The following is a 27,929-nucleotide window of genomic DNA, read 5'->3' as shown; positions in this document are numbered from 1 at the left end:
TGCCGTGTGATGAAAGGGTCTCAGTGCTGTGATTGGGACTGAAGCCCAGAGGCTCCAGTTTGTTTTGACCACTGCAGCCTTGTGTTTGTACCTTCAACAGCCTGAGCAGATCTAACCGTTAACTAAATAATTCTTACCCTCATTTTTTTTCTTTCTTTCTTTCTTTCTGGGGGTGGGGAGGCTTGGCGACAGTGGGATTGTTTCCACAAAGCAAAACGCCAGATTTAATCTGGCACAATTGAAAGATTAGACAGTAAAACAAACAGAATGATTGCCATGATGTGTCTGTTGGAGCTAAAACACTTAGTAAGAAGTAGTAACATCCTGCATGGCTGACTGAGACCGGTGGGCAGTATTCACCTGAAGCTTTTGATGGTAAGCGAACCATTCTGGTGTATTTGGGACTGTCGTTCTGTGAGGAAACTGTCAAGGTTTCAACAGTCTGATCCGACATGTCACCCTAAGGTAAAAGGAATATGCCAGGATGTTTAGGAACAAACCCCCCCTGACCTGATCGTTGACTGGAAGATGCTGGAATGCAGTAAAGTGAGTTTTTACGTCATCAAAAAGAAACACAGGCGTCTTCTAGGTGGTGTGAACAAGCCAAAAGCCTTCTGGGTAAAAGTTTTATGGTCAGATGAGACAAAATGGAACTATTTGACCTCAACGACAAGAACATCTAGAGGAGTCAAGCTGAGACTTTTAATCCTACATTCTGCCAACTGTTAAGCATGATGGTGGCTATATCAGTGTTTCCATGCAAAAAGTTGATGAAACAATGAAGACTACGCCCAAATTTTTTGACTTGACCTGAAAATGCCGACTAGACATCTGAAAGTTTGACACAAACAAACGTTCCTTAAACGTGGATGAAGTGGGCCGGCGTAAAGCTTCCAGAACGACCACAAACGTCACAAACATCACCGTGTTGTAATTTAAAAATCAGCTTTTCGGACAGAAAGAGAGGTAGATAAAAATCCAGCCAGAATTGTGTCAGCATGTAAGCAGGATTTTGAGCCTGTTATGTTGAGAGAAAACAAAGTCAAACAAAGAAGACAAACTCAAACGTTTTTGCTTCCTGGTCTCGTTTTTTATACATGAAACGTTTTTCCACCCGGGAAACAGAACTAATCTAATGCATGGTGAGTTAGTCGTTTGTTATTAATCTAACATTCATACTGGTGGATGAACACCTCGGACTGCATGAAGCAGAGAGAAACCAAAGAGAGAGGCGACGTCTTCCTTCCTCGACATTGATTGAAATCAGTGACTCACAAGGATTTCTTTTTTTAACGCCTCACTTCCTCCCCCCTAAATCGTACAAGATTCAGGCCTGCGAAAATACTGAATATTTCAGCAGCCGAGTCGAGCCGACCGAAGGAGGATGGGCAGAAGTCGGTGTCGGGGTTTGCTGGAGCTTGGAGCACGCCGCCGCTGCTCACATCACATCACATCGATCAGCTCTGGATAAGACAGAACGGCTCAGCGTTGAGTCTCAGCTGTAAGAAAAGACAAACACGACAGACGGACTCCAGGAAGTTCTGAGGGGAGTTTCCAGGTTCACCGTTTAGTACTTTTAGCAAGCCACCGGCTGGCCACACACGCTTTAAATAAGTGAGCTATGATGTGTCGACAAAAGGCAGGAAGAGCAGCTGAGATGTTTACCTCTCATTACTCTGCCTAACCACTGTTGCTATGACCGTTTCTGCTTTCTCCTGCTGAGGATGGAGATCCTGCAGTGAAATCTCAGAGAAAAACCATTTCAAGACAAACTCCTTAAACAAGCCATTAGGCTGACCAGATTTCCTCCGAGGGCATAGGGGAGGTGGGGGGGCTTCTTCTTTAATGCCCCCCTCCACCACTTCACCCTGCACCTCAAGGCATATCAAATATGAATAGAGACGTCCGGATCGATGGGAGAGGCCGAGTCATCAGAACAATGGAGTCTGAGGGGTTCGGATAAGCACACCTAGAAACACAGGCGTCGCATCATCCAGGATCACACATGTAGCATGGAGAGACGTGAGTGGATTAACTTCTCCTGACAGACACAGCACTGCAATTAGAAAGATCAGGGTCAGAGTTCTGGTGGTTTTGGATGATCTATTATTAATCTGGAATGAAACATGAATGATAGAGGGGAGGTTTCATTTGATACATTTGATTCAGTTCAGCCCTTTGTTAAACAAAGGGACATTTTTACAGGTTATATTGGGTGAGTCTGTTGCAAAAAGACTAAAACAAATGGAACCTAAAGCCTTTTCTAGAAGATACATTTAGCTCACTTTCGTAATGGTTTGTCACGTGTAGAACATGTCACGATCAGCTTTATCCATCCACTTTGCTTTATTGCTTTCATTTCTGTGGACGCCCATTTCCACAATGAAGACAAAAAAACACAAAAAAATCAACAGGAAGTCAGCATTTCAATGTTCAAAGTCCTAGTTATGAAATAAAAAGTCATAAATATGAGATTCAAAGTAAAAATTGTGAAATACAAAGTCAATTTTGAGCTAAAAAGCCATACTATAGAAAGATGAAAGAGTTACATCTTTCTATACTATTGTTATGATATTCAAAAGAAAAATTGAGTTAGAAAGTCATAGTTTTGATTTTCTACATCATAATTAAAAAGTCGTAATTTTGAGGTAGAAAGTATTAATTATGGGATTCAGTCAATTTTGAGATAAAAAGTCATGATTTCAACTTTCTAAGCCATATTTAAGGTATTCAAAGTAATAATTATGAGTGAGAAAGTCATAGTTTTGATTTTCTAAGTCACAATTTTGACTTCCTATGTCGTAACTATGAGAAAATATTTCATAATTTTTTTTTTTTTTTCTCCGAAGAGTTTTTGCGGCGCTAGTGGCACGTATTTTTTTGACAGTAGGCAGACAGGAAGGAGGGAAGACATGCGGCAAAGGTCGTCGGGACCGGGAGTCGAACCCGCGACGTCCGCGTCGAGGACTAGGGCCTCCAAACGTGGGGCGTGCTAACCCCCTGCGCCACCACAGCACGCCCCAATATTTCATAATTTTGAGATAGAATATCATAATTATGAAATTCGAAGTCATGAGATGCTGCACTAAGCCTTCTGAGTAAAACAATATGACTTTTTATCTCAAGATTATGATTGAAAGTCGAAATTATGACTTTTATTCTCATAATAAGGTCAGCAAAATGTGAATTTTATCTTTTATCTCCTTTTATCTTTTTTAATTCATGGCAGCAATGGGCTTCCATAAATATCAATATTTCTCACCAACCTTCAATAATGCAAGTTTTCACCTGCACCTTCCGCTGGTGACGTCGTATAAGGCAGCTGACTGGAGTTCTTAAATCTGGTGTTTGTACATATTTCTGTTGTTTTTTGAGTACTGTGTATTCAAAATTAGCATGTGGGGAAAAAAATGAAAAGAAAAAATACTGATGTGGATCAATAAATAAATTAATGAAATTGGGTCAGTTCCAGGAAAAATTCCTCCTTGCAGCTGGTGTTCTCCACCACCAGCTTGATTCTTGTGCCTCTAGTGATGTCATCAATCAAACCAAACAAAATTAAAAAGTTTTTCTTTGTTTTTTTCAGTTTTTTTTTTTTTTTTAAACGTCATTCCCCTGAAAACCCATTGGGTTCTGCATCACCCAGCTGTGTTTTCAGTCACATGATGTTGTTTTTTAGTACTGAAAACTTCAAAAATAAAAAGTATTTCTTTAAAATAACACCTTAAACAAGCTGCTGTTCGACTTTTTTTGTCTCATAAATTTACAGAGTGGAGCAAAAATAATGACGGACAAATACGTCCTTGATTTAAAAAAAAAAAGAAAAAGAAAAAGATGACTCCCAGGCAGCTGACAAGTGTTGATGTTAATACCTAGAAAACACTTAGTGATTGATGTTGTTCTTTATTGTGAGGGGAAACACAGAGAGTAAATGTGATTATTTCCCCTGAGGGTGACGCGCCTGCTGTGTGTACTGTAATAATAACGCCGTATTTGCTGCTCATGCTCCGTTCAGCAGATTTCACGCAGGTCTGACAGGCTCCAGACTGAGATAAACCCGACAGAGGTGCAGGATTACTGACAGCGGGCTGCAGAGCAGCAGCACTGATTAACGACAGAAAGACAGATGAGGCAGCAGATACACAACCGACCCGTTTTTACAGCCTTTGTTTATGTTTTCTATAGGAAAAAGTTGCTGCATCAAACAGAATTTTTTTTTTTTTTCTGTTTGCCTGCCTGTAGCAATCCTTCCTCCCTCCTCCACCCCGCAGGTTGGCAGGTTGGCTGACTGACTGACACGCCAACCGAGCTGCGACACAAGAGGAGAAGCGGGACGCTCATATAGGACACAGCAGCTCTTTTGTTGCGCGGCCTTATTCATTATTCACCTGATCTGAAAAACAGACTGCAAACCAACTGCACAGCTGTCATCAAGCAACAAGGCGCGGGCACAAATTATTCATGACGCAGCAAAGAAACGGCAGCAGGATTAGAGAGGAGAGAATAACATGAGACATGCGCGAGGCGGCTGACAGGCGGGACGCGCGAGACAAGAGAGTCCGCCACTTTGGGCTCTGCTGCCGGGAAATGACAGAATGCTGGAGAATTTTTCTTTTCCCTCAACTTGAAGCACACACAGTAAAACCGTCCCACCCCACAGAGTCCGAGAAAACGACGTTTCCACGAGAATTTCATCTAAGCAAAAATGATCGACATATTTGTTTCACAGGCCTTTTAAAACTCTCCATTGTCATTGAACGTCATCATTTTATTACAACCAGGGCGAAGATTTACTTTCTGAGGTTTGAGCGGACGCGATATAGCGTCACTATACACCTGTAAGACAACAAGACGACAGTGACCTGTCATTATAGCAACTTAAGCTAACTTCAATATTTACACGTTTTATTGATAGACTGAAATAACTATTGACAACCACTCTGAAAAGCTTTTCTCATCATAAAACGTCTTTATCCTTGTTCCTCCTCTGTTTTTTGTTTTCTGCACTGACCACATTCTTTTCTGCCTCTTCATCTTTAGCTCCCAGTCATCAGACAACAACCCAATTTAAATGAGAGAGGAACCGGCTCCAGATATCCACTTATACAGCTCTCCAATAAAAATTATTTTTTACGCCATATTTTGGCGCCCCCTCTAGCAAAGCACCCCTATGGGTTGCATATACTGCTGCATATCCACTTTTTACGATATTGGTTACAACAACAACACATAGTTGCATATCATTGTCAAGTGATAGGAAAAGAACACATGGTCAAAATACTCCACAGTCTACTTTTATTTGTTTTAGTATAATTTGCAGCAACAGTTTAGTTTTAATGAACATCAGCACCAATTTAATATTTTCTTCCACTTGTTGGTCTGTCATAGAAATTCTCAGTGAAATATTCTGCAGGCAGTCGTCGGAAAAGGACAAAACCTTTACAAAAGCCTGCATGTAGGGCCAGTATAAACTACAACAGGCAAATATCTCAGTCTTTAGATGTGCTGGTAGGAAAAACACAAAAAAACATTCTTAGTGCAACAAAAATTTGGTGACAGAAAGTATTGACTCAGGGAAGCTGAACTGAAATGGATGCAACACTCCTTAGATTTTTATTAGTAAAAATGCCATGTCCAATTTTACACTCGACTCAGAACCATTCAATACTTGGTGTTAGGTCAAGAGCCGTAAATATCTGGATTGTTGGTTGATACTGAAATTTCTACCTCCCCAAATGGCAGAATGAGATTTAATCTTCAGATTTTTCTAATATTTCCACAGTATTTTGGTAGCATTGCCTTTTTAACTGAATGACTTGGCACAAAAAATGCTGCGTTTCCTTCCACAAGCATTTCATAGTAGTTTGCAAGACTTCTGGCCCATAGAGCTGCTGCTTAATATTTCCACATATTCCACTATTTTGTCAAGTTCACCAGTTCCTTCTTCGTACTTCACAGTTGGGATAATGTTCTCTTGCTAGTTCCCCCCTTTTTTCTCCAAATGTATCAATATTTGCTTTTAGAGCAATAGCTTCTTCTTACCAGCTTCACCCAGGATCTTCACAAGTTCTATGGTTCTGCTGAGAATCTCTTCCTGACAGAAACTTGTTGTGAAAGTATGCTGTGAAGTAGTTGACTGAAGACAGAAACAGATAAACATTACCGTATTTCTTTAGTGAAGAAATATGATAATGCACGGTGAGTGCTGGCTTTGACTGCCCCCCTTTTTTGCAAAGATTCGTATCACGAGTTCCATTTTTACTGCCAGTGTTAGTCCAAAACCAGCATTTTAATATGTTGTCCAGTGGCTTTACCAAAACTTATTGTGAGAATGTCACTGCAGACTCACAGTGATCAACTGGAGGGTGTGTGAAAGGCGTAGACGGTGTTATTTTCACTTTCTAGCCCTGCCCAGAACAGTTTGTCTCAGGGTGTTTGGGCCAAACGAGAGCTGACATCTTTCTCTGGCCGTCGTCCTTGAAAGCTTTCCATTAGCTGGGGCTCTGTGTTCTGAGGGTCCGGAGGCCCTGAACAGCGTGAGTTCAGTCAGAGGGGGGCAGATGGGGTGGGCTATAGAGGAGGTGGAAGGGGTACAGGTTTGGGGAATAGAAGGCAGGAGAGTCCGTAAGGCTGTCCTCTCATTTAAAGACGTGTTTAGCTGCTTCATTTAGCATCACATATCACTGCACCATTTGGATGTGAGCCGTCACTCAGGAACCAGAAAGACTATTGCTCTACCGTCGCTCAGTCGCAGACCCCTCTGCTCCACCCCAAACCCTCCACCCCTCCAACCCCCTCAGGGCTGATTCCACACTCAGCTCTGCATTTACATCGCTGGCCTGGTTTTGTCTTCTCTCTCAGTCCATCTCTAACAACACGAGTCCTGTAGGTGACAGTAAAAGGTTCTTCAGGTTAAAAGGCTCCATAACTGGAGCTTCTTGAATCTCATCTGCAGACCCACTCAGTAAATTAGAATATTATTGAAAAGTTCTTCAGTAACTCCATCACCAAGTGAAACACATTTAATAAACTGATTAGCCTGAAAGCCTGAAGTTTTAACACCTTTAGTTATGATGATTTTCCACTCATAGTTAATAAAAACATGACATTTGAAATTAGAATATTACATCAAACACATAAAGCAACTATTTTTAAAATCAGAAATATGAGCTTAATGGAAAGTATAATTAATACTTAAAAGAAGTATTAAATATGCTTAAAAGAATTTATTTTCAAGTTAGTTTTAATCTGACAAACGAAACGCGTTACAACGTAATGTATTGAATATGGCGACATGTAGATAATTGAATTAAACTGCAGACATTAAACAGGCTTTGGATGAAAATCTAATTTAGAAAGACGCATTCTTCATGAAAGAATAAAGGATTCACTTTTAAAATTTTATTGCAATGACTTTGCCTTCTGATTAAATATATATATTTTTTCAAAGTACAGCCTGCATATTGGCTTCTCTTTGTCTCTTTATTCCTTCAATAAGAAGTGATTCAGAGAAATCCGCACTAGAAGGAGGTCAAGCTGAAAGGGGAAATGTCTTCTTCATGTACCGTTTATGTAACATTTCATTTGACTTTCTAAACAAAACTACGTTTCCCACACTTTTTTTCCACTTCTGACTTACAATAGGGCCGTGACCAAATCTTGATTTTAAAATGAGCCCATGTCAAAAACAGAACAATACTAGACTATACTAGACTCAGAACAAAAACCACGAGTCAGTACGATGTAGTCAAAATGTGGTTTATGAAGGAACATGGGTTAAGATGCTGGGAAGTTTAATGTCGCTGTCAAAATAACACAAAAAACCTCTTTCTGCCTTATATTATCTATGCAAAATGGACTAGACATTTGTACTTTCAGCACTGTGAGATGTAACCCAGTGAAAGAGTCCTAACCAGGTCTGATTGTAGCTATGAATCTTTCTAAAAAATTCATAAGATCCATTTCACAAATGACCAAGCCAAGCATGTGCCTGTATCTAAACAGCAGACAGAGAGAGAGAGAGAGAGAGAGATCTATAAGAGGAGCCCACAGCTGGGGGAGACGCTACAAAACGGCAAAGATTTATTCTCAGCCATGATCAAATATTTATGCTGAGGCATTCAAGTAAAGTTGCTTTTTGTGTTCTGATTTAATGACTGATTTGAGCAGTGGCAGTACTGGGAGGCACAGATGTTGGCTCCGCTGAAGCCTGCTCTAATGCCCATCCAGGGGTCGGTGTGGTCATGTGTCAAACTGCAGGAGGATCAAAGCGCTGAGGAGTGGACGGTAAGTACCTCCGATCCACAGAACCGCGTGTCTGAACTGGACCACGGCTGCTGGGCAAGAAGAAGAAGCAGAAGAGGAAGTGAGATTACAGGACGGGTTCTAAAACATCTCCTGCATGTAAATGATCGTCTTCTGTTGCAGCGTGCCTGAGATCACAAATATAAAACAGAACAAACTATAAAACAACATGATAGAGATTGCCTTCAATTATTAATACTGTGAATAAATGAAACTCAAGTTATTACAGCTCTGTAGTTAAAAAGGTCAACCCCTTCAGCCGACTTCATGTCCAACAGTAAACAACATGACTGAGGCTGCTGCTAGAACAGCAAGAGAGACGAGAGAGGAACCCAAAGAACACCAAAAGGAGCTGACATCAAGGATGTGTTTAATGACAGCAAGAAAAAAACGAATAACGAGTTACATTTAAAAAATAGCAATCAACAATATGATGAGTGAAAATAAGACCAAAAATAAGACTTTTGAGAAAATGTGTATTCTGAATGATGACAAAAAAATGAAATACGGCTACTACTTTTATTATTATTACTAATACTACTTCAACTACTTCAAATAATAATGAAATAAAATTTTAACACAATAACAATATTCCCATTACTACTACTGATAATAACATAAATAACGATAATAATAGCAATAATCATAAATTAATATAACAATTACACTATTCCTACTACTACTGATAATAATAATGATAATAATAATAATAATAACAATAATAATAATAATAATAATATAATGATTATATTAATAATTAAATATTATAACAATTATAATAATAATAACACTATTCTATACAACTAAATATAATAATGCATTTTTTGTAACCGAATAAAAATATAACTTCTACTAATAATAACAACATTACTACTAGATAATAATAATAATTCATATTTTAAATAAAAATACACATTTCTATTACTATTAATAGTAATAATAATTAAAAAATAAATTTTTAACATATTAACAACACTAGTTCTACTACTACTACTACTACTACTACTAATAATAATAATAATTATAATAATAATAATAATAATATTCAGTATTTCCACAGAAAATGTTAGACCCAGTCATCATCAACCATCTGGTTCTGTAGCAGCAGAGTTCAGGTTCAGTAAGATGAAAGGAGAAGCCCGTAAAGAACCAAGCCAACCCAGTTGCTCTTGTTCTTTATATCAAGTTCCAATAAGTTGCCAATCACTCCATTAGAGACAGGCCAGTCAACAACGGGCCTGCGTCTCACTGGATTGATCCAGAATGACAAAGTCAGAGTCAAAGGAAATGGATCCTGGCAGTGCAGTGACTCTCCCTATTCTCCCTCTGGCTTCCTCTGAAACTTTAATGAGCTCCAGTTGAATCTGATCTGGCCTCCTTTACTCTGGATTCCACCTTCACTCTAAACCGCCTACACACACACACACATGCACTCCCCCTCCCCCACACACACTCTTCAGCTCACCTAGTCGCATCTAGATAAACACAGAGAAAACGCTGAGTCACCTCTGGAGAGAAAACGGGTTATCAAGTTTACCAAAGAAATATCTGCTATCTATTGACCAAGCAGCAACAGAAGTAAAGGAAGGCTGCAGATCAGAGGGTCTGACAGCAAGCTGTGAGTGGGCAGGAAGTGCCAGGAGACATCCGTGGCAGGTGACATAGAAATCCTAACACTTGAACAAACACTTAAATGGATAAAAGGAGTCTGGGAAAAAAAAAGAGAAAAGCTAAAAGCCTCCATCAGTTTCAACAAGACATTGGAACCCAAAACACAGTGTGTCAGCATCTTTAAACACCGGCAAGAAACGGGGATGACTAAATCATTTTGACAGCCAGTTCACATGTAACATCTCCGATTCAGCCACCTTGGGGAGTTGCTGGGCAGTTTCCCCTACCCACCTCCCCTCCCGCCCCCCTCATGCTGTCGGGGTGGGAGCCGAGCCCCCGTGTGTTACAGCGGAGTGAGCCGGGACATCGTCTGCTTATTGATCAGATTATGACAGGGCGACAGTCTCTACAGCCTGGAGATACAGCCGGGGAGCAGCAGTTATCTGTGTCTAGCGAGGTGTCTGCTCTCTGCCTATTGATTGGGAACAAGATGACGTTGGGAAGTCAATTCCCGATTTACAACAGGTTCAGCAGGCAAGCGGCGGAGTCTGCTTATAGGGAGCACGGACCTACGGACGCTGCAGCATCCAGCCTTTGTGTCACCTTGGGAGCTTTCAGCTCAAAGTACACCGGCAGATAAAGCAGCTTTGCAGCGTGTTGAGAGAGCTGGGCTACATCACCTCAGCAGCCTTTTGCTAGAGTACAAACAGATGTTCACTAAACACACTCCGGCCGCTCCGGTATGGCCCCTGCCTGCGACTGGTTGCCACGGGGGCAAAGCTTTTACAAATGGGGGCCGGGGTCAAGATTCTCCCTGGTGAGACCTCCACCTCCATTAGCTCTTAGTTCAATGGGGTACCTGTCCCTGCAGCTTTTACCTCGGCCCTGTTGGCGGGAAAAAGATGAAAACTTACAGACAAGGAAAATCATAATTCCAATCCTGACCTTTAGGGATTGAACTTGTACTAAATGTTGACCAATAAAGTAATAACAGTTTTAGCTTTTTAGAACTTTAGAGTTGAATGTGTCTGAGCGTCTTTCCAAAGACTGCATGTTACGGCGTTGTCAGTCACACAACAAAATTAGTTTTGTTTGCTAAATTCCAAAATAATGAGAGAGAAAGTTATTACTTTGTTCAGATTCAGAAGTTGATAGTAACCGGTGCATAAAATGGTTTCTTCTGATGAGACCCGTTTGTCAGATTGAAACCCCAAAATGTTTGACCCAAGTCAAACAGCTTAAAGCCAATACTGATGATATGTATGTAAACTTCAGGGACAAAAAAATAATTCTCATTATTCTTGGATTTCAAATAATATCAGACAGGGACATAGAACAGCTTGATGTTTTTTTAAAATACAGTGTACCTGGTTTCAGGCAATTCAGTTCAATTCTAAGCATTAAGTCGAAATCACAAAGACAAATCTGGGTTGTTTGAAAAGAAATAGTCTGCAAATCAAACTCATGTTCCTCAGCGTTCCTCCAGCAGGACCCGTGGGGAGCGGCCCTGACCACGGCAGCTCCTGCTGACCAGGTTCTGGGCTGACAGTCAGCAGAGGTCTCCAGAGGAAACCAGCTGGATAAAGAGTTCACTTAAAACCTCTTGCTTTCTAAGAGGTCACCAAGGAAAAGCTGCGTGGAGAGGGGAAAATGGAGCAGCGCTCTCACAGGACCGCTGCCTGTGTACCAGACTGACCCATAAATACTGCAACAATTTGCTACCAGCAGCAACGATCCGCTCAGTCTTTCTCATCAATGTGATCTAAGAACAAAAATGTTGGAACTGTATGGAAAATAGTCTATAAGAGAAAAACATCAGAATAAGTACGAACATGCCCAGGTCTGGCCGTTCAAGTCAGCTCACCTGGAGAGCAGACCACAAAATGCTTCAAGAAGTCTCCAAAACCTTAACATGTCATCTACAGCAGGCTGTTACTGTCATTAAGACAGTGACTGCACAAGTTGAACTTTCATGGGAGGGGTGCAATCAGAAAACCTCTGCTTTCTAAAAAAAAAAGAAGAAAAGAACAGAAGTTTACCAGGCAGAACTTAGACACAGACCAGGACTTCTAGAATATTTTTCTTTGGATGGAAAAATCAAAAACTAAATGATTTGGACAGCAGAACAGAGGACATGTTTGACATATACCAAATACAGAATTACAGGGAAATAACCCCATATCAACAATGAAGCACGGAGGTGGATGTGTCATGGTTTGGGAATGAAGGACCTGGTCGGGTCAACATCATAGAATCCAGCATGAATTTATCATTAATCCACAGGAAATCCTCAAGAATCTTAAACTTTCTTCAGACCGTTGTCTGCTAGATGGCTGCAGAATGGAAATGATGTCATAGTGGTTAAACCCAGATGTTAGGGGGCAACGTGTCCTCACTTGATCCACAACCCCTGTCTTTTTGTTCACTGAGTAAAACCACTAAAGCTTCTGTTGTTTGAATAAAATATTTGAACAGATATAAAAAAAACAAAACAACTATTTTTAGGGTTGTCCTAATTTTTTATTTGTTATTTTTTACCAATGACTTTATGGTTTCTCAGCAACTTATTTTTAAAATTCATCCATCTAATTATTTCTGTTCCAAAATGAGAATTACGTTGCATAAATCTCCCCTAAAAAAATACACTTTACTTATCTGGGTTCCAAAGTGATATATTTTTCTTTTACTTTAACTCTCTTATCACTAGTAGAGTTAATTCAGTTCCTCAGATTTATTTTATATCAGCTTAGTTATAGTCAAATCTAATAATAATAATAATAGTGAAAAATAATTAGAATTATAATTCTTGCTGTTGAACATTGTTTGTATTAAAATAACTAATAGTGGTATCAGTAATAAAAACATTATTATATTTTTTATATAAGAAGATATAAGTATGAAAAAACAGTATGTAAAAAATATGAGCATAAGATTTCAAATAAGCAAAAAAAAGAAAAATAAAATAAAATCCATTACATAGATAAAAAAAATAGGCCCTTGCAAGATGAATTATTGAATATTTAAAATAAAAATATTGTCAATAATCACTCATTTTCCACCAGATAATCAGCCTCTCCTGAGTTAGGAAGGCATCAGTGCCGTAAGTCTCCCTGTAGACGCAGAGCCAAAAATAACTATTGGAATAATACAATTACAAATCTAACATTTGTTGCAATGACAAAAGACCCATTTTGTATCTTTTCCTGTAACCATAAAAAGCTTTTTGTGGCGTGCTCCTCTAATTAAATTAAACTGCATTTGAAAACATTGGCCCATCATTAAGTAATCATTGGGATTTAGTGCAGTTAAAGTAAACGCTTTGTGTGCATGCTCATGTCAGATGCGGTTTATTTGAGTATTTCCTGCTACCAGGAGTGGTGTCAAAACAAAATCTCATCAGTCAGCAATTAGGAACAACAAAATGCTGGACAAACATGGAGTGCGAGGCAGTGTGTGTTGTATTTGCTCTGTGGCTTTTGTCCGAAGCTTTCATCAAACGGCAATACAGAGAGCAAACCTGAACGGCAGATGTCGGCTAAATCCGACCGTTCAAACACGCTCCTCCACCTATTCATCCCAAATCAGGACCGGAGCTGCTGCTCTGCTGCTGTCATGACGGAGCAGGAAGTCAGTGATTATTCTGCTGCTGCAGGGAACCTGGAAAGTATTCACAGATTCACATTTTCCAATTATTGTTACGTTCCAGTCTTATTCTGAATTGTATTAAATGAATCTCTTTCCTCTAAATTCTACACATAAATTCCCCGTTATGACAATGTGGAAAAAAGATTTTGAGTTTTTTTCCCCCAAACTGTATTAAAAATAGAAATCGGCAAAAACTTACATTTACATTAGTATTTGGAGCCTTTGCTTAAAAGGGCAGTGTTATGAGAAATTATTATTATTTTATTTGTTATTCCCTCATCAACAACTTAACCAGAGTGTTGCCTTGATTCTTTCATTCATGTTTGAGAAATCCTTTAATCTCCCGTGGCAACCATTCAGCTGTGCAAAACCAAGTTGTTGTGCTTCTGCCTTCAGACTAGTCAGCAGCAATTAGCAAACATCTGGTGGAACTGCTCATCTGCTGAGCTCATTATAGAAGCTCCTTATCAGTGCAAAGTCGGTAAAAACATTAAAGGGTTCATAGAGGAGTCATGTTGTGCTGAGTTTCAGAAACGGCAGGAGTTTCTTAAAGAGACAGAGGCATTAAAATATAAAGTCAACATTCTTTTAAGTCATATTTGATATGTATGGCATTTTTAGATCAGCTGTAGGAAACATAGGTGCTTGATTGTGCTATAAACCAACACTAAAGCATATAATATTGCCAATTTAGTAACTTGATGACCCACTTTTGACAGCAATTACACTTCAACCTGATATTAGAGCAACCTGTTGTCTGTCCTCATTCTTTCTTGCCACTGAGCTCATTGAGACTTTCAAAGCAGCAGAAATGTTCCTGGGTCCTTCCCCAGATTTGTGCCTCAAGACAATATGCACTGCAGAAACTGTTTTTCTTGCAATTAGAGTTACAACTGGAAGTCTTTGAAGATACTGTATGTCTCAAAAACAGGTTTGCTCATCCAGTGATTGAAATTCACACCCACTCTACTGGTAAAACAGCTCAGTCTCAGTCAGACTGGACTGAGGCCATTTGCCTATGTCCGATTTCAAGTCTTGCCCCCTCCAACACCTCTGATTCTTGATTCACAATTGAATTAGACATTTACATAAATATATGTTTCGATCTATAAACCAGTCCATTGTGGCTGTGGGTCACAATGTGCTTCGGGTCATTGTCCTACTGGAAGGTGAACCTTTGCCCAAATCTCAAGTCAACTGCACGTAAACCACAAAGTTTTCAAACAAACCTCTGAGGTCTTCACAGAACTGCTGGATTCATACTATGAATAAGTTACTCATACTTCACCTCCACTTACTAATTAAGTTACTTTTGGAGGCAGTTGGATTTTATTCACTGGAATCAGAGTTAAAGAGGTTGAGCACAAATGAACTTAAAACTTTGAACAGCAACGTGCTATTTTCCCTCCACTTCAGAATTAAACGACCTTCTAAGAAGCACCTGTTTTTTCCTATGGTTTTTATTATTCTTCCTTTTCTTTCAGATTTTGTCACAGCTACAAAACCATGTGCAAAAGGTCAAGCATCAATATTTGTCATCAGCTTGGTATGATCTCATTTAACATCGACAGGTTTTGCAAATGAAAAACAGAAGCAGACACATTGTTCATAGAAAGGAACAGAAGTACTTATAGATATACTTTTCAGGGCTATATATTTTGCACACCGTCTTAAAATAACATGTAAATGTCAACTAACGTCTATTTCAGTCACAGAATATGAAGGTAAGCATGAAGCGCCACATCACCACCTACACAACAGGAAACTACCTAAGCACTTCTGTGAGTTCACCTTAGAGCAGAATTTGGCAGTTTCCAACATGGTCACTTTGAACATTTATTTTAACGTTTAGAAATATTAGAGCGGCACTTCCTTAGGCCAGCTCCACGTCTTTCTGTGTCCTGCTTTAATCCTATTAGCTGTGAAGCACAAAGGGAGATAAGAGGTTTATGTTTCGGTTCCTCACACACTGAATCTTTTTCTCTCCCTTGAGACGCCAGGAGAGCTATTTATTTGATCATTTAGTTACCACCACTACATCTGCTGTGGACGTATTGATAACAGGATTGGCTCTGAGGGCGGAGGAAACATTGATGATGAATGAAGATAAAGTGCATGAGATCATCCAGAGATGGGTAAGTCCACCATATTCTCCCACCACAACACAAGTGAGCTGAGGTAATCATGTTTCTATCGACAATGCATCGACTTATGTTATCATTGTGAGAAGAGATTTTAAAATAGTACCTGCTTTATTAAATTAGATACCAAAAGTAACAAAAACTTTGTTTCCATGATTTCTTGGCTCAATCTTATTGACTCACTATAAGAATTATGAAGGTAAAGTCTGTTCTTTTTGCCACATCTACATGTCCTGGATCATGGAGGAAATGTTAAGAGTGGACAAAATACAAAATGTGGTTTTCACATTTGTTTTGAGTGGCTGATTTTAATTCAGTCACACATGACAGAATGGCTGAGTATGAACAGCCTGTTTGAGGGCAGTCACCAACTCAACAGGATTTCAGTCCAAACTGTTGTGGGGAACACTATGCACCGACCCCAAAGGAAAAAGGTCATGTGGGAGGCCAAAGAAACTTTGGATGGATTGCGCCGTAGAACACTTGAAGAAGGTAGACTAAGACCCAGAGGACACTGGCGACAGGATCAAGTGGAGACAGAGGAGCCATGCTGCGGACCTCGTATAAATGGGAACAACGCAAGATGAGCAGCACAATGAATGACAGCATTTTCACTTCTGAAGAAGAGTGAGATTAAGGTGGATTAGTTATAGTGTAGACATAAATCCGACTGAGATGATGGATAAAACTCCTATGAACTGGATAAAACACTTCTTCAAAGACAAAATGACCGCAAGGATGTAAAGACCTAGTCATCGCAAAAATGCTAAAAGTACAAATTGGAACAAATCTGTGTGGAAAATACTTTCTCATAAGCACAGCATGTTATGGTGTTAATTATACACGGCATCTATTTATTCAGCGCGAGACTCCAGAAGAAGATTTGAAGCCGGAGGACTACCAGCAGTTCAGGGATGTAGGAGCTGCCTGTCTCAGTGGGGGTGACGGCCAACAACTGCTGAAATTCATCCAGGATGAGAAAAACCAGGTGACCTCACTAATACTGTAGGAGGCAGACCGAGGGTCCCAGTACTGTATTCACACCCTACAGATATGAAGTGATGGCAGATTGACTGTGTTAATCTGACAAGCAGCACTGAAAGTACATCCAGCTATGTTAAACATTAAGATGCAGCAGTTACTTGGCAGCTGTTGACCTTTTGACCCAAAGGTGTGGAGGGAAACAAGCAGATATTCGATTAGATTTCTCGCTCCATTGCTAACACCCATCAGCATGGTGCTCCTTAAGTGCCCTTGGTTTTCCCATCTCACCACACTTCATGCAGTTGTGTGTAGCCTACTGTGAGAAACACTTCTTACCATTATTTCATTTGTAGGCCAACTGTGTTGAAGAGCTGAAATGATTGAATATGTAATGAGAAGAAGCATTCACTTGAGATGTAAGGTGAGGTTTTTGGCAATAAAAAGCAGCAACGTTTATATTTCTTCAAACATTTCTCCAAAGTTAGTCCTTGTTGATTTTTTTAATTGCAGCTGTAAGTTATGGCACTTTTAAGCGTGATAGTTATTTAGTACTTTACGATAGAAACATAAAGGAATCCACAATATGTTTGGACCCACAGTGACTCTAGAAATGATTGATTTGGGGGCCTAAAAATAGATTTCTAATAAGATTATTTTCTTTAATCTTCCTTCAAGTAGAGATCAGTCCACATAAAATGTTACTGTTAGGGCCAAACTCTACTTCTAAAATGTACTTTCATGCAAAGTTCACTTTGTACTACCACTGTAGTAAATAAAGGTGTGCTTTCTCACCCACCCACAGGGAATTGTGAAGTCCATGGGCTGTGGTCTGTTGGCACCTCTTGTAGACGAACTAGTTACTAATAAGAAGAGTCATGATCACTGCCAGGCTGCCTTCACACAACTGATCATGGTGGGTACCAGCAATGCAGCTTCACTCCACATTTCCTAAAAAGCAGAGAAAGTTTGTGGAAGAAAAAGGGAAAGTATTAATTGGACCCGTCTTTAAAAGGCCACAGTTCCATAAGGCCCTCTAAATAATGTCTCCAGATTCAAAAGTAATGAAATACTTTGGTGTCAGAATAAACACCTCAAATGAATCTTAGAGAGATGAATATTTACATGAAGGTTTTATAATAACCCTAACCCTTACTAAGCTCCAAGCCTTTTACCCTGTATACTGTTTCATTATGGTGAGTTTCAGTCAGCAATTAAAATCCCTGATTTTTTTTAACCTAAAGTTCACGAAGAAGCAAACAGTGGATAGAATCTGCTGCAGATTCTACAGCAGAATTCAGCATGTGTGCTGTCGTTTCATCTTCAGCCTTGTAGTTTTGTCACCGTGTAAAGAAACGCTAATCATTTATTCAGAAAAACATAATATGGAACACATTGACAATCAATTTTTTGTTTAAGGACAAAAAAAGATGCAAGAGGAAAAGAAGGTCGTTAAAATTTCAAGATGTGGTCAAATGATGTTTAAGACATGAAATTAATGAAGAAACTTTAATACATTCTAAGAAGGCTATTACATTCATCAGAAGCCCTGTTTGTACCAAGACTAGTGCAACTTATTCATCTGACACCAACTTATGGTACTACAGACTGGCTTTTGATAGAAAACATCTTTTGTGGCGTTTTTTTTCTTTACTTTGGCTTCTACACTAAACCTTGGGGCTTGTTTCACCTGAAACTGTCTCAGTGGAGTTAACCAAAAAACACACTGACAATAATTTCCTTTGAACCCCTGTCAGTTAATACCCTCCCACCCTCCAACAAAATAAGAAATGACCTACCGAGGTTTAATTCAGGACACTTCAGACATGCTCTGCTTTGTAGATGTGCAGCTCCACAACCCTCCTGGAGAGCTTCCTTGAATTAATTGAAGGCATGGATCCAGGCGCCATTTCTGAAACCATTCTCGTCCTTCTACCTCACCTTCAAACAGGTATGTAAAGCTACTTTGTTAAAGCCTTTACATGTCACATTCACCATCAACACAGCAGTGAACACACTTCTAAGTTTCTCTAGTATCAAAAGTTCTGTTAAAGTAAAAATCACTAGTTTTTGGAAGCATGTAAGATTAATCTAAAGCTAAAACATAGACACAAAGTTTCACAAAACTTGGTATTTGGCTCCCCCTACAGTTGATAACCGGAGATCAATGTTGGAGAAAATTTAGTTAAGTTAAATACATAAAAAGTCTTTCATTTTTTAAGTTCTGCTGCAGCTGGATGAGAGCCGAGCAGCCAGTGTGGGTTTGGCTCTGTCGGCCCTTCACAAGCAGCTGTCCAGGCTGCCTGTACCTTACACCCAGCAGCAGGAGGAGGCTGATGAGCACGGTTTGTGTTGCTGCTGCGTCGCCCTGGCGACGTTCACCAGGCCTTTTGTAGACGGGGTGAAGAAGAAGGATGAAAACTGTAACCCAACACCAGAAGATGATGAGCTGAAGGCTGAGATTCTTAAGTTGTGCGTTTCTGTTTCAGTGCTTTTCTTGTGCACACACCCAAGTAAAAAAAACAAAACAAAAAAAACAACTGCATATCTTACTGGAAGAGCCTTGTGTAAACATGGTATGTCTTTATTTCTGGATCTTGTCAGTGATGATTTATTTTTTTTTTTTTTTAAGTGCAATTTGGCAGAAAACAGCCACTCTTTTTATCACGAACTTTATTTTTCTGGTTGACGATACCAGAACAGATGACCTGATTGGTGTTTTTGTTTTCAGCTGCATGCTGAGTTTAAAAGAACCTTTGCTTGAAGCTGAACTGAACCGAGACAGAAAATCAACTTTGTGGCTCTTTGCAGTAGAGATAATGGTACTAAATCAAAGAATCGTTTCAAATATTTATCAAGGGATATCTCCTTTCTACGTGCCCAGATTTCTTTTTATGCATTGCAGATCATCCTGTCTGCAATCAGAGAGTCTCTTCCAGGCCTTCTGTTCTTCAGTTCTCTGAGGAAATTCACCACGATGGATACTGACCTGTCCAAGGAGTCGGCCGCATGCTTGGCCTATCTGCTTTTTGTCCAGCTCATAGCCATGGACACATTTCCAGCCGTGTTCAAGTGAGAGTATAGTCAGTTAGCATTGTGATGTGTTTGTTCACCTTTATAATTAATGTGTTATACAACTTGCACTCTTCTATCTGTTTTAGTCCTGTGTTTATTCTTCAGTGCAACATGGAGCACATCAATCAACTCCTCAGTAGGTATGCTATCAGTAAATTACAGGTGAACTTTTTTTGTTGCCTTTACAACAAAAGAAAGATGTTTGCCTAAAGGTCTGTGTGTTGTGTGTTTTTGACAGGAAAAAGGAATCGCATTTGCTCAAGGGACTGGTATGAAAAGAAATCACAGAAAATCCCCTGGAAAAAAAGGCATCATGTAGATTTTTTTTTGTTTTTTAATCATTTTGCCACAGGCACTGTTTGCTAAAAGCTTGGAGAAGGTGGAAGATAATAGCCTTCCAGTAGGTGTACTAGATCTGGAAAGCTTCTATAGTGCACCACAGGTAAGATACACCACAAAGCTGTTTTGTTGAATGGAGGACCTAAGTCAGTGTTGTCCAGAGTCGGTCCTTAAGGGCCGGCAGCGGCCATGTTCTCTTTCTGGTTGACCAGATCTGGATCAAATGACGGCTCATCAGGAGACCTAAGAAGAACATTGACATGCTGAGAAGATTGTTACTACCACCAGGAAGAGAACTAACACATGCAGGATGCCGGCCCTTGAGGACCAACTTTGGGCATCACTGACCTAAGGGCAGAGAAGTGCGCCGGGTCAGCAGAGACTTTAATAAGAGTTACGACAGCTGGAAGACACAGATCATGGAGTGAAGAAATGGGCGGATGATGGCGTGACATGTATTTTAATGACTTGATTCTATGAACAAACTTATTCATGTGTCATTTCGATTTAATTTCTTATTTAATGGAGAACAGATTTACTTACATGACTATTACTAAAAAACGAGGTTCAATAATCTAAATCTGCTGCTCTGAAATTCACAGAACCTGCGACAAGTTCTCACCGACTGTCCAATTCAACATTTGGTCAGTACATAATCACTTGTGATAACAGAACAAATTTCAGATCAATGTGAAGAGAAATGTTTTGGTGATTTGTTTTTTAAATAGTTTGATGTTTCTCCAGAGAGAATCGGGACTGAAGGTGTTCCAACTTTTCATAAACAAACTGGATGCTGAAGCAAAGCATAAATTCTTCAGGTGAGAATTTAAGTGAAATGTCTTTTTGCATTTGCAGATTAATAACTGTAGATTTTATACTTGATTAATACCTCAGACTGCTATTTCTTCCCCAATGTCTTATGTTTATTCTACACAAACACCATTTCTTATCGATCCCTCCTTTGCAGATGCATGTTAAAAACAAGCCACCATGCAGGTGTTGAAGGTTACATAGTGAACAACATCAGGAGTCAAATTCAATCGACTATAAAGGTGAGAATCAGGTAGCTTCTTGTCACTTACTAAAGTTATATCTCAGAACATACAGTATATTCACAAGACAAGCTATGTAGAGAATTAACACATTACTAACCCAAAACTGACCTGAAGTAACCCCAGATTATAACTGTGACCTCACATGAGGGGTCAGTTCATTCTGCGTTCTTCTGATTCTGAAAGCATTTACCAACCCAGCTTCATCTGGTGGTCATTTAGTGATTATTAACCTAAAATTAGTATGAGGTGACAAAAAAATATATTTCTGGGGTTCATATAGAACAATACAGTCCAAGTAAGAAAAAGTTTATTCAAATTCTTTTTTGTATTTTCAACACAGACACGTATAAAGACCTAATCTGACCAAGATCTTTATGGCTGATGTTAGCTGTGATCTGATAACTCTGCATGAATGAGATGGATCTGTCACAACTCTCCTGCAGGGTGAAGCCAATAAGTGGTTCTTGGGAACGGAGCTTCTGCTGCTGCTTGAGCTGGTGCTCAGTTTACCACAAGCTGCAGAGACGGATTTACTCACCAACATGGACAAGTGAGTCATATTTCCAAACAGTGACTTAACTCATTGAAACCCTTTGGCCAAAATATTCCAGCAATTAAGGCTAAGCTGTCAATGCACTGTTATTCATCCTAGCCTTTGCAATATGTCTGAAAGTAGAGTCGGAATCAGTATCAAATCCATACTTTAATTTTAGATTCCGTCTTGAAGTTTTATTTCATTTTTGTACTGTAGTTTCTCAACTCTACCTCTCAAATTATGATTTCTTTTGGAAATGTTTTTTTTTTTAAGAAAAAATGCACACAAATTTATTCTGTTCTTCTATTGTTTGTGCTTGTCCTATTAGTTTTTTTCATAACATATTTTGTAGACACCAATAAACAAAATAATCCAAAGGAGAAAAAAAAACCCAAAATACCTAAACTTCAGAAACTTGAGGATATAGCAAACGAAAATAGTAAAAAGTATCAGTATTGCTATCAGTGACCCTGCTGATAGCAATACTGAGATACCAGAAATGGTATCTCAGGAAAATTTCAACATTATTTCTATATTAAAAACCATCATTGGTGCCACTCATGAAAGAACCGCCACAGTAAGAAACTTAAAAATGAGAAAACATAATGTTTCTAGTCCGTTTTGTCCTCCCAGTATCAGTATCAATACTGATACTTCTAAAAGTATCAGTATTGCTATACGTGACCCTGCTGATAGCAATACTGATACTTTTTACTATGGGCTATTGAGCATCATAGTTATATTAATATCCAATATTGATATTGGCCCAAATTAAATCAGTGCATCCCTACTGACAGCCAAAAGAAAGCCTATAGATTCAACTAAACAATCATCAAAGGTTTTGTTACTTCAGATGTTCTATCTGTTCATTCAGAATAATGGAGAGTCTGAATCTTCTGCGCTATCTGCTTACCAGAGACAAAGAACTGAAGAGCGACGTAAGTCAGTTTAATTTATCTAATTTCTTCTGCTGGTCAGTCTAAAAAGCTGCTGACTTTTGTCACCTTTAGGCTGATGTGTGGGAAGAACTGTGCAGGATTAAAGATGAATACCTAAAAATGCTGAGAGTGTGTATCAGCATGTCGAGAGCATATTACTCCGCCGAGATGAAAGCGCTGAAGGAGGAACGAAAGCTAAAAGCGAAAGGTACAAATGAACTGCTGATCTGTGAAACAGTTTAACTTCATATTTTATTTCTGTTCATGCTATTTGTCCTGCAGAAGTCAAAGAGCAAGCTCGGTCTACCAGACTGTTAAAAACCATAACAGTAAAGCACGACAAAGTCTCCCATATGTCTCCAGAAGTCCAGTATCAGGTAAAGATTTTTCTCTTTCTAATTGATGACTATTTTGGAGAAAGCTCAGCAAACACTGATGGTTCTCTTGTCTCTTAGGTGCTGCAGAGTGCTTTGGTGACATTTGACTTAATGGAAAGCCTTGTAGTCCGAATAGATGAGATCACAGAGGAGAAGCAGGGGAAACCACACTGAGACAGCACTGGGAACTTTTTATGTTTTATTTCTGTTTGTTTGGCGGATAAAATAAAGAATGCAGTGCTGTAAAAGTGATCATTTTATCGTTGCTGAAATGATTTTCAAAAGTACAGTTTGTGTCATCAGCAGGGACTGTGTATGAACTAGTGTCATGCTAAATAAAGCAAACTGGATCACCTGCTGGGCTTTATAAAATGTCTCTGAGCATTTCCCACACAGGACTGGTCTCGATGATGTGAGCCCGGGCCAGAGACATGCGCTCTCGGATTTTATCAGCATGCGGCTTACTGGTGGCCTGCAGACAATTAGGTTTGTCTTTATTTTAAATGCAGGGAGTGAACAGCAGCAACAATCACTTGTTTTCTCAAATAACAAGTTACCTTGGCAATTGTCAGCATTCCTTTGGCTATTTGTGCACCATTTCGTACAGGAAGGATCTTCAGATTGCTGCCGATAAATCTGAAAATGTAAAGAAAAGGTTATGTTAACGTTGATCTGGAATTATAAGAAGGGGGAAGTTGATGAGTTGAGGTACAAATTGTAATCTAATCAGGTCGTCCTTACCCACAGTTGGGTAGTAACTAGCTACATTTAACCACATTTACTTGAGTAACGGTTTTGAAAAAAAAGTTACTTTTATGATGCTGTACTTTTTACTTTTACTTGAGTAATTTTATTATGAAGTATTTCTACTCTTACTTGAGCAACATTTCTGGATTCTTAACCCACTGAATGAAAAACAAACATGTTTTAACCAAACGTTTACCAGACACAGAAACACACCTGCAGGTTTTGTTAACGTTTCATTTGGGGTTTTTTATTGAAGGAAACTGATTTGATTCTTTTGCCTGATTTTTAAAATTTTTTGTTAGTTATATGAACTATTGTCATTTTTGTCCTTTAAATACCAACATTTCCACCTAGCTTTATATTTTGGTACGCCTGATTATGTAATTTCTAAATATTAAATGACTGATAATTTGATCAGTTATTCAGTCATTTTTACCAAATACTATTTTACTCTTATTTGAGTAATTTATTGGATGGCTTCTTTTTACTTTTACTTGAGTAAAAATATGTTGAAGTAGTGCCACTCTAACTTGAGTACAGTTTTTGGGTACTCTGCTCACCTTGGTTGTTGCCTGATTATCCAAGGATGAGAAGTGAAACATCTTTAGAAACAAGAAAACAAGTGTAGTGGACTTCTACTTTAAGGAATGATATTATCCATCATGAGAATCTGATGTACATCTACATCATCAAAAAAAAAATCTTTGAATTTCAGAACCTTAAATCTTGCCTGCTTTTAAAAGTGGCTAATAATCTAAGGTTTTATGATGTGGATATGACACACATCCTGCTCACACAAATCAGTCATTTATATTATAACATAATACAAAGGAGCCTTGTTGTCAAATTACTTTGTTCACCTTCCATTAAAGTAACAGTGAGATTACAGCAGTTAAGGGAATCCAAGAAGCTTAAAATACTGACAGAGAAGAGAGTTTAGCTCATGTAATGTTATTTTAGAAGAGTGCTGTTTCCTTAATAAGTAACAGATCAACCAGGTCACAGCGGATAAACATCCCTGTCTCTTTGTCTGATGTTCGACTCATAATTTTCTTTTTTTCTCAGGTTGACACAAACTCAGCGGGCAGACGTTCAATCTGTTCTGCCACAGCGTCTTCAAGATAAAATGTATTTCCACATTCAGGGAATGTGGTGATACAAGTCATGTACTGTGAATTCAGGCAAAGTAAGTAATTTGATCAACGTCATGGGGGAGGAGGTATGGGTCGGTTTCTAAGCTAGCTATTCCTAACATTTGTAAATACCGCCGTCTATGAGCCCCAACCAGGTGTGTTACGTTCACAGACGCTTCAGCTCGACTGGAACCATTAGAAGCCACGAATAAACTGACGAAAACAACTTTGGAAAACAATTTCAGTTGCTCTGTTCAAGACTCCCGTTCCTCACGTCTGACGTCCATCATGGCGCCTCGAATGATTAAATGACGTAGTTGCAAAGGGTCAATAATATGCTGACAACATGCTAGCTAATGTTGAAACAGCAAGATAAATGTGAGTAACAATGGCAACCAGTGGGCGTTTAATGGCAGGTCCGGCTGCAATCAAGTTACTAAGACTATATTAATATTATTATTATGATATCAATATTAATAATAATATCAGTTTCCCTTTTTTAAATTTCCATTTGGGATTAATACAGTATTTTTGAATTTGAATATTATTATTATTGCATAATAATAAGAAGAAATAATTGCTATTATTAATAATATTATTATAAACAAGTTTCAATATTCTTCCATCATTCATCCATTATCTAACACACACAAAATCCTTTTGGACTGTGGGAGGAAGCCAGAGTACCCGTGGAGAACCCATGCATGCACAGGGAGAACATGCCGGGATTCAAACCCAGGCCTTGCTTAATGCAAGGCAGCACTGCCACCAACGGTGCCACTGTGCAGCCCTGATGTTTTATTTTTGATATTTTACTTATGAAATTTATTTTCTATTCACTTTAGGAGAATTTAGAGAGACCAATTAACCTAACAGTCATAATTTCAGACTGTTGCAGGAGCCGGAGCACCCGGAGAGAATCTGCAAGCAGAAGGTTTTTATTTTGTCGATGCTTAGCTTTAAAATTCCAACAGCTGCTAAACTAGTCAGATATAACTTTGGGGAAGTTATCTCTTCCACTGAGCAAACTTTCCCATCCAGGTCAGTTTTTACATTGGGACAGTGGAAACTGGTGTCATCCAGAGCACCGTTTTGTGATGTTTAGTTTGTCAAATCAATGGTTTTGACTTCAGAGAAAACTTTTTCTTTCTCTTAATAAACTTTCCCGTCCGGGTCCGTTTTTTCTTTGTGAGATGTGGGGAAAAAAGACAGAGATAAAACCAACATAAGTAAAATAACTTATTTCACAAGGCCTATGAGGGAAAAAATTGAGTTATTTCAACACTATACCAGGGGCTGATGGCAGGCAGGAAAACACCCACCATGTATATTAAAGAAAAATGGGGAAAGGAACTGAAGGAACATAAGTGAGTAAGAATGGTTTAAAATCTGTAAAACACAGCGCACAGCCACCTAACCGTGTATGAAGAGATGGAAAGCAGTGGCACTACATACCTGTGCTGAATCACAGTCAAAACCTGCAGTTCTTTTTCCCCATTAAAGGGAGAATAGAGAAGTAAAAAGCAGTTCCTGTGGACCTGCACAAATTTTTCAATGCGTTCAGTTAATCCTGATTCCTCCAGAGAATCTGGGAGGTCCTGAGGATCAACCAGCAGGAACGCGGTACCTAGGAATTAAAGCAATATGTGTTATTACAGATGGTTATTCATTAAACGCTTGTGTTTTAAAAGACCCAGCAGATCTCTATTTACATTAAGCACACTTTGACTCCAATATGTAGATAAGCCTGAACACTTTTGTATCCATAGCAGATTTAGATTGAAAATAATTTTCATTTAAGCAAGAAATTTGCTACTGATAAATGAGAATGATATCTCTGAAAACACAATGAAACAATGTATAAGAAGAGGCATTTATGGGGAAAAAAACAAACATTTTATTTAAAATAATAGATAATCAATTAATACCTAATACTTAAAATAATTTTGGGCATATGTGCACATTGCAGATACTATAGTTTAAGCAACTCCTTCCAACAATTCTATCCCTTAAATGTCTGGTGTTTTACAGTCTTCATCATGCCATTTATTCACTAATATTCTCTAGAACCCAATTGGGCCCTTTAGGGAACAGTTGCATTGAAGCTGGAATTTAAATAGCACACAGCTGGACTCAATCTGCTAATTAGGTCATTAGGTCAACTAATTGGCTGAACTGGGTTTTATTCACGGGTATTAGAGTAAAGGGGGTAAAATAGTACCAAAATCAGCTTTCCTTTTGGTTGCAAAAAATTACAAATGTGGAAAAATATGCATCAATTTGCTTTATGTTCAACAACAAAATGAAATACAAGTATTTCGCAGTAACATAAATTGTAAACAATAAAAAAAAGTGTAGGAAAGGAATGTATCTGTGACTTGAATGTTTTATCTAAAGTCATTATGAAGGCACATTCGTTCCAAAACGAAACAGGACTTAGTGTTCATAATTATACTTAGACGAGATGGAAAACCGATTATTAGCTTACCCGAAAGAGGGAAAATGAAGGCCCCAGCTTCCACGCTGTCAGAAAACCTTATTCTGTGCTGCTGTGCGCTGAGCGTCCTGCAGGTGTCATGGTTCTACCGAAACATGTTTCAAATAATAAGAATTGGTCCCGCGGTACTTAACTTACTGAACACTTTGCCCACGAGCGCTGACATTTCACAGCAGGTGCTAGCTTAGGTTAGCTACAGAGCTTGTTATTCCAATAATTTACACTTATATTATTGTCAAAAAGAAAGAAAAGCTGTTAAATAATTCTCATTACCTGGAGGGATGAGCTAATTATAATTGTCGTTCTCCACTGAGCGATAGTTTCACTGGGCGAAGCCATTTCTGATAAAGATGGATTTAATGACCCGGTTCAGAAAATTACGTCGACAAAACTGCTTTGTATGGCAAGTCGAGTAAACATTTAATCCAAAACCACATCTACTGTATATCTACTATAGAGGCCATGAATATAATCTCGCGAAAATGAGCAAAACTCATTTAAACATATCAACAAGTATCTACTAGTACAAATTATGTTTATCATGTCAAATC

General features: G+C 38.9%; 2 protein-coding genes across 2 annotated transcripts; one reads left to right on the top strand and one right to left on the bottom strand.

The window, feature by feature from the left end:
• Positions 1-15,511: 15,511 nt before the first annotated feature.
• glmnb (glomulin, FKBP associated protein b) lies at positions 15,512-23,251 on the top strand. Its single transcript, XM_028026942.1, has 18 exons — positions 15,512-15,695; positions 16,564-16,689; positions 17,488-17,598; positions 18,525-18,633; positions 18,905-19,154; positions 19,414-19,504; positions 19,588-19,754; positions 19,844-19,897; positions 19,996-20,026; positions 20,110-20,199; positions 20,699-20,740; positions 20,841-20,914; positions 21,064-21,148; positions 21,595-21,701; positions 22,561-22,624; positions 22,697-22,832; positions 22,907-23,001; positions 23,080-23,251. Exons 1-18 carry the CDS (start codon positions 15,654-15,656, stop codon positions 23,173-23,175), a joined length of 1,770 nt encoding a protein of 589 aa, XP_027882743.1. The 5' UTR covers positions 15,512-15,653; the 3' UTR covers positions 23,176-23,251.
• c9h1orf146 (chromosome 9 C1orf146 homolog) lies at positions 23,184-27,770 on the bottom strand. Its single transcript, XM_028026943.1, has 5 exons — positions 27,652-27,770; positions 27,370-27,463; positions 26,337-26,508; positions 23,559-23,637; positions 23,184-23,473 (listed from the first exon to the last, which is right to left on the bottom strand). The coding sequence occupies exons 1-5, from the start codon at positions 27,715-27,717 to the stop codon at positions 23,366-23,368; spliced, it is 519 nt and encodes a 172-aa protein (XP_027882744.1). The 5' UTR covers positions 27,718-27,770; the 3' UTR covers positions 23,184-23,365.
• Positions 27,771-27,929: the final 159 nt, after the last annotated feature.

The sequence above is a fragment of the Xiphophorus couchianus genome, chromosome 9 (genome assembly GCF_001444195.1).
Source record: "Xiphophorus couchianus chromosome 9, X_couchianus-1.0, whole genome shotgun sequence".
Classification (NCBI taxonomy): Eukaryota; Metazoa; Chordata; class Actinopteri; order Cyprinodontiformes; family Poeciliidae; genus Xiphophorus; species Xiphophorus couchianus.
This window is presented reverse-complemented; position numbering and strand designations above follow the sequence as displayed.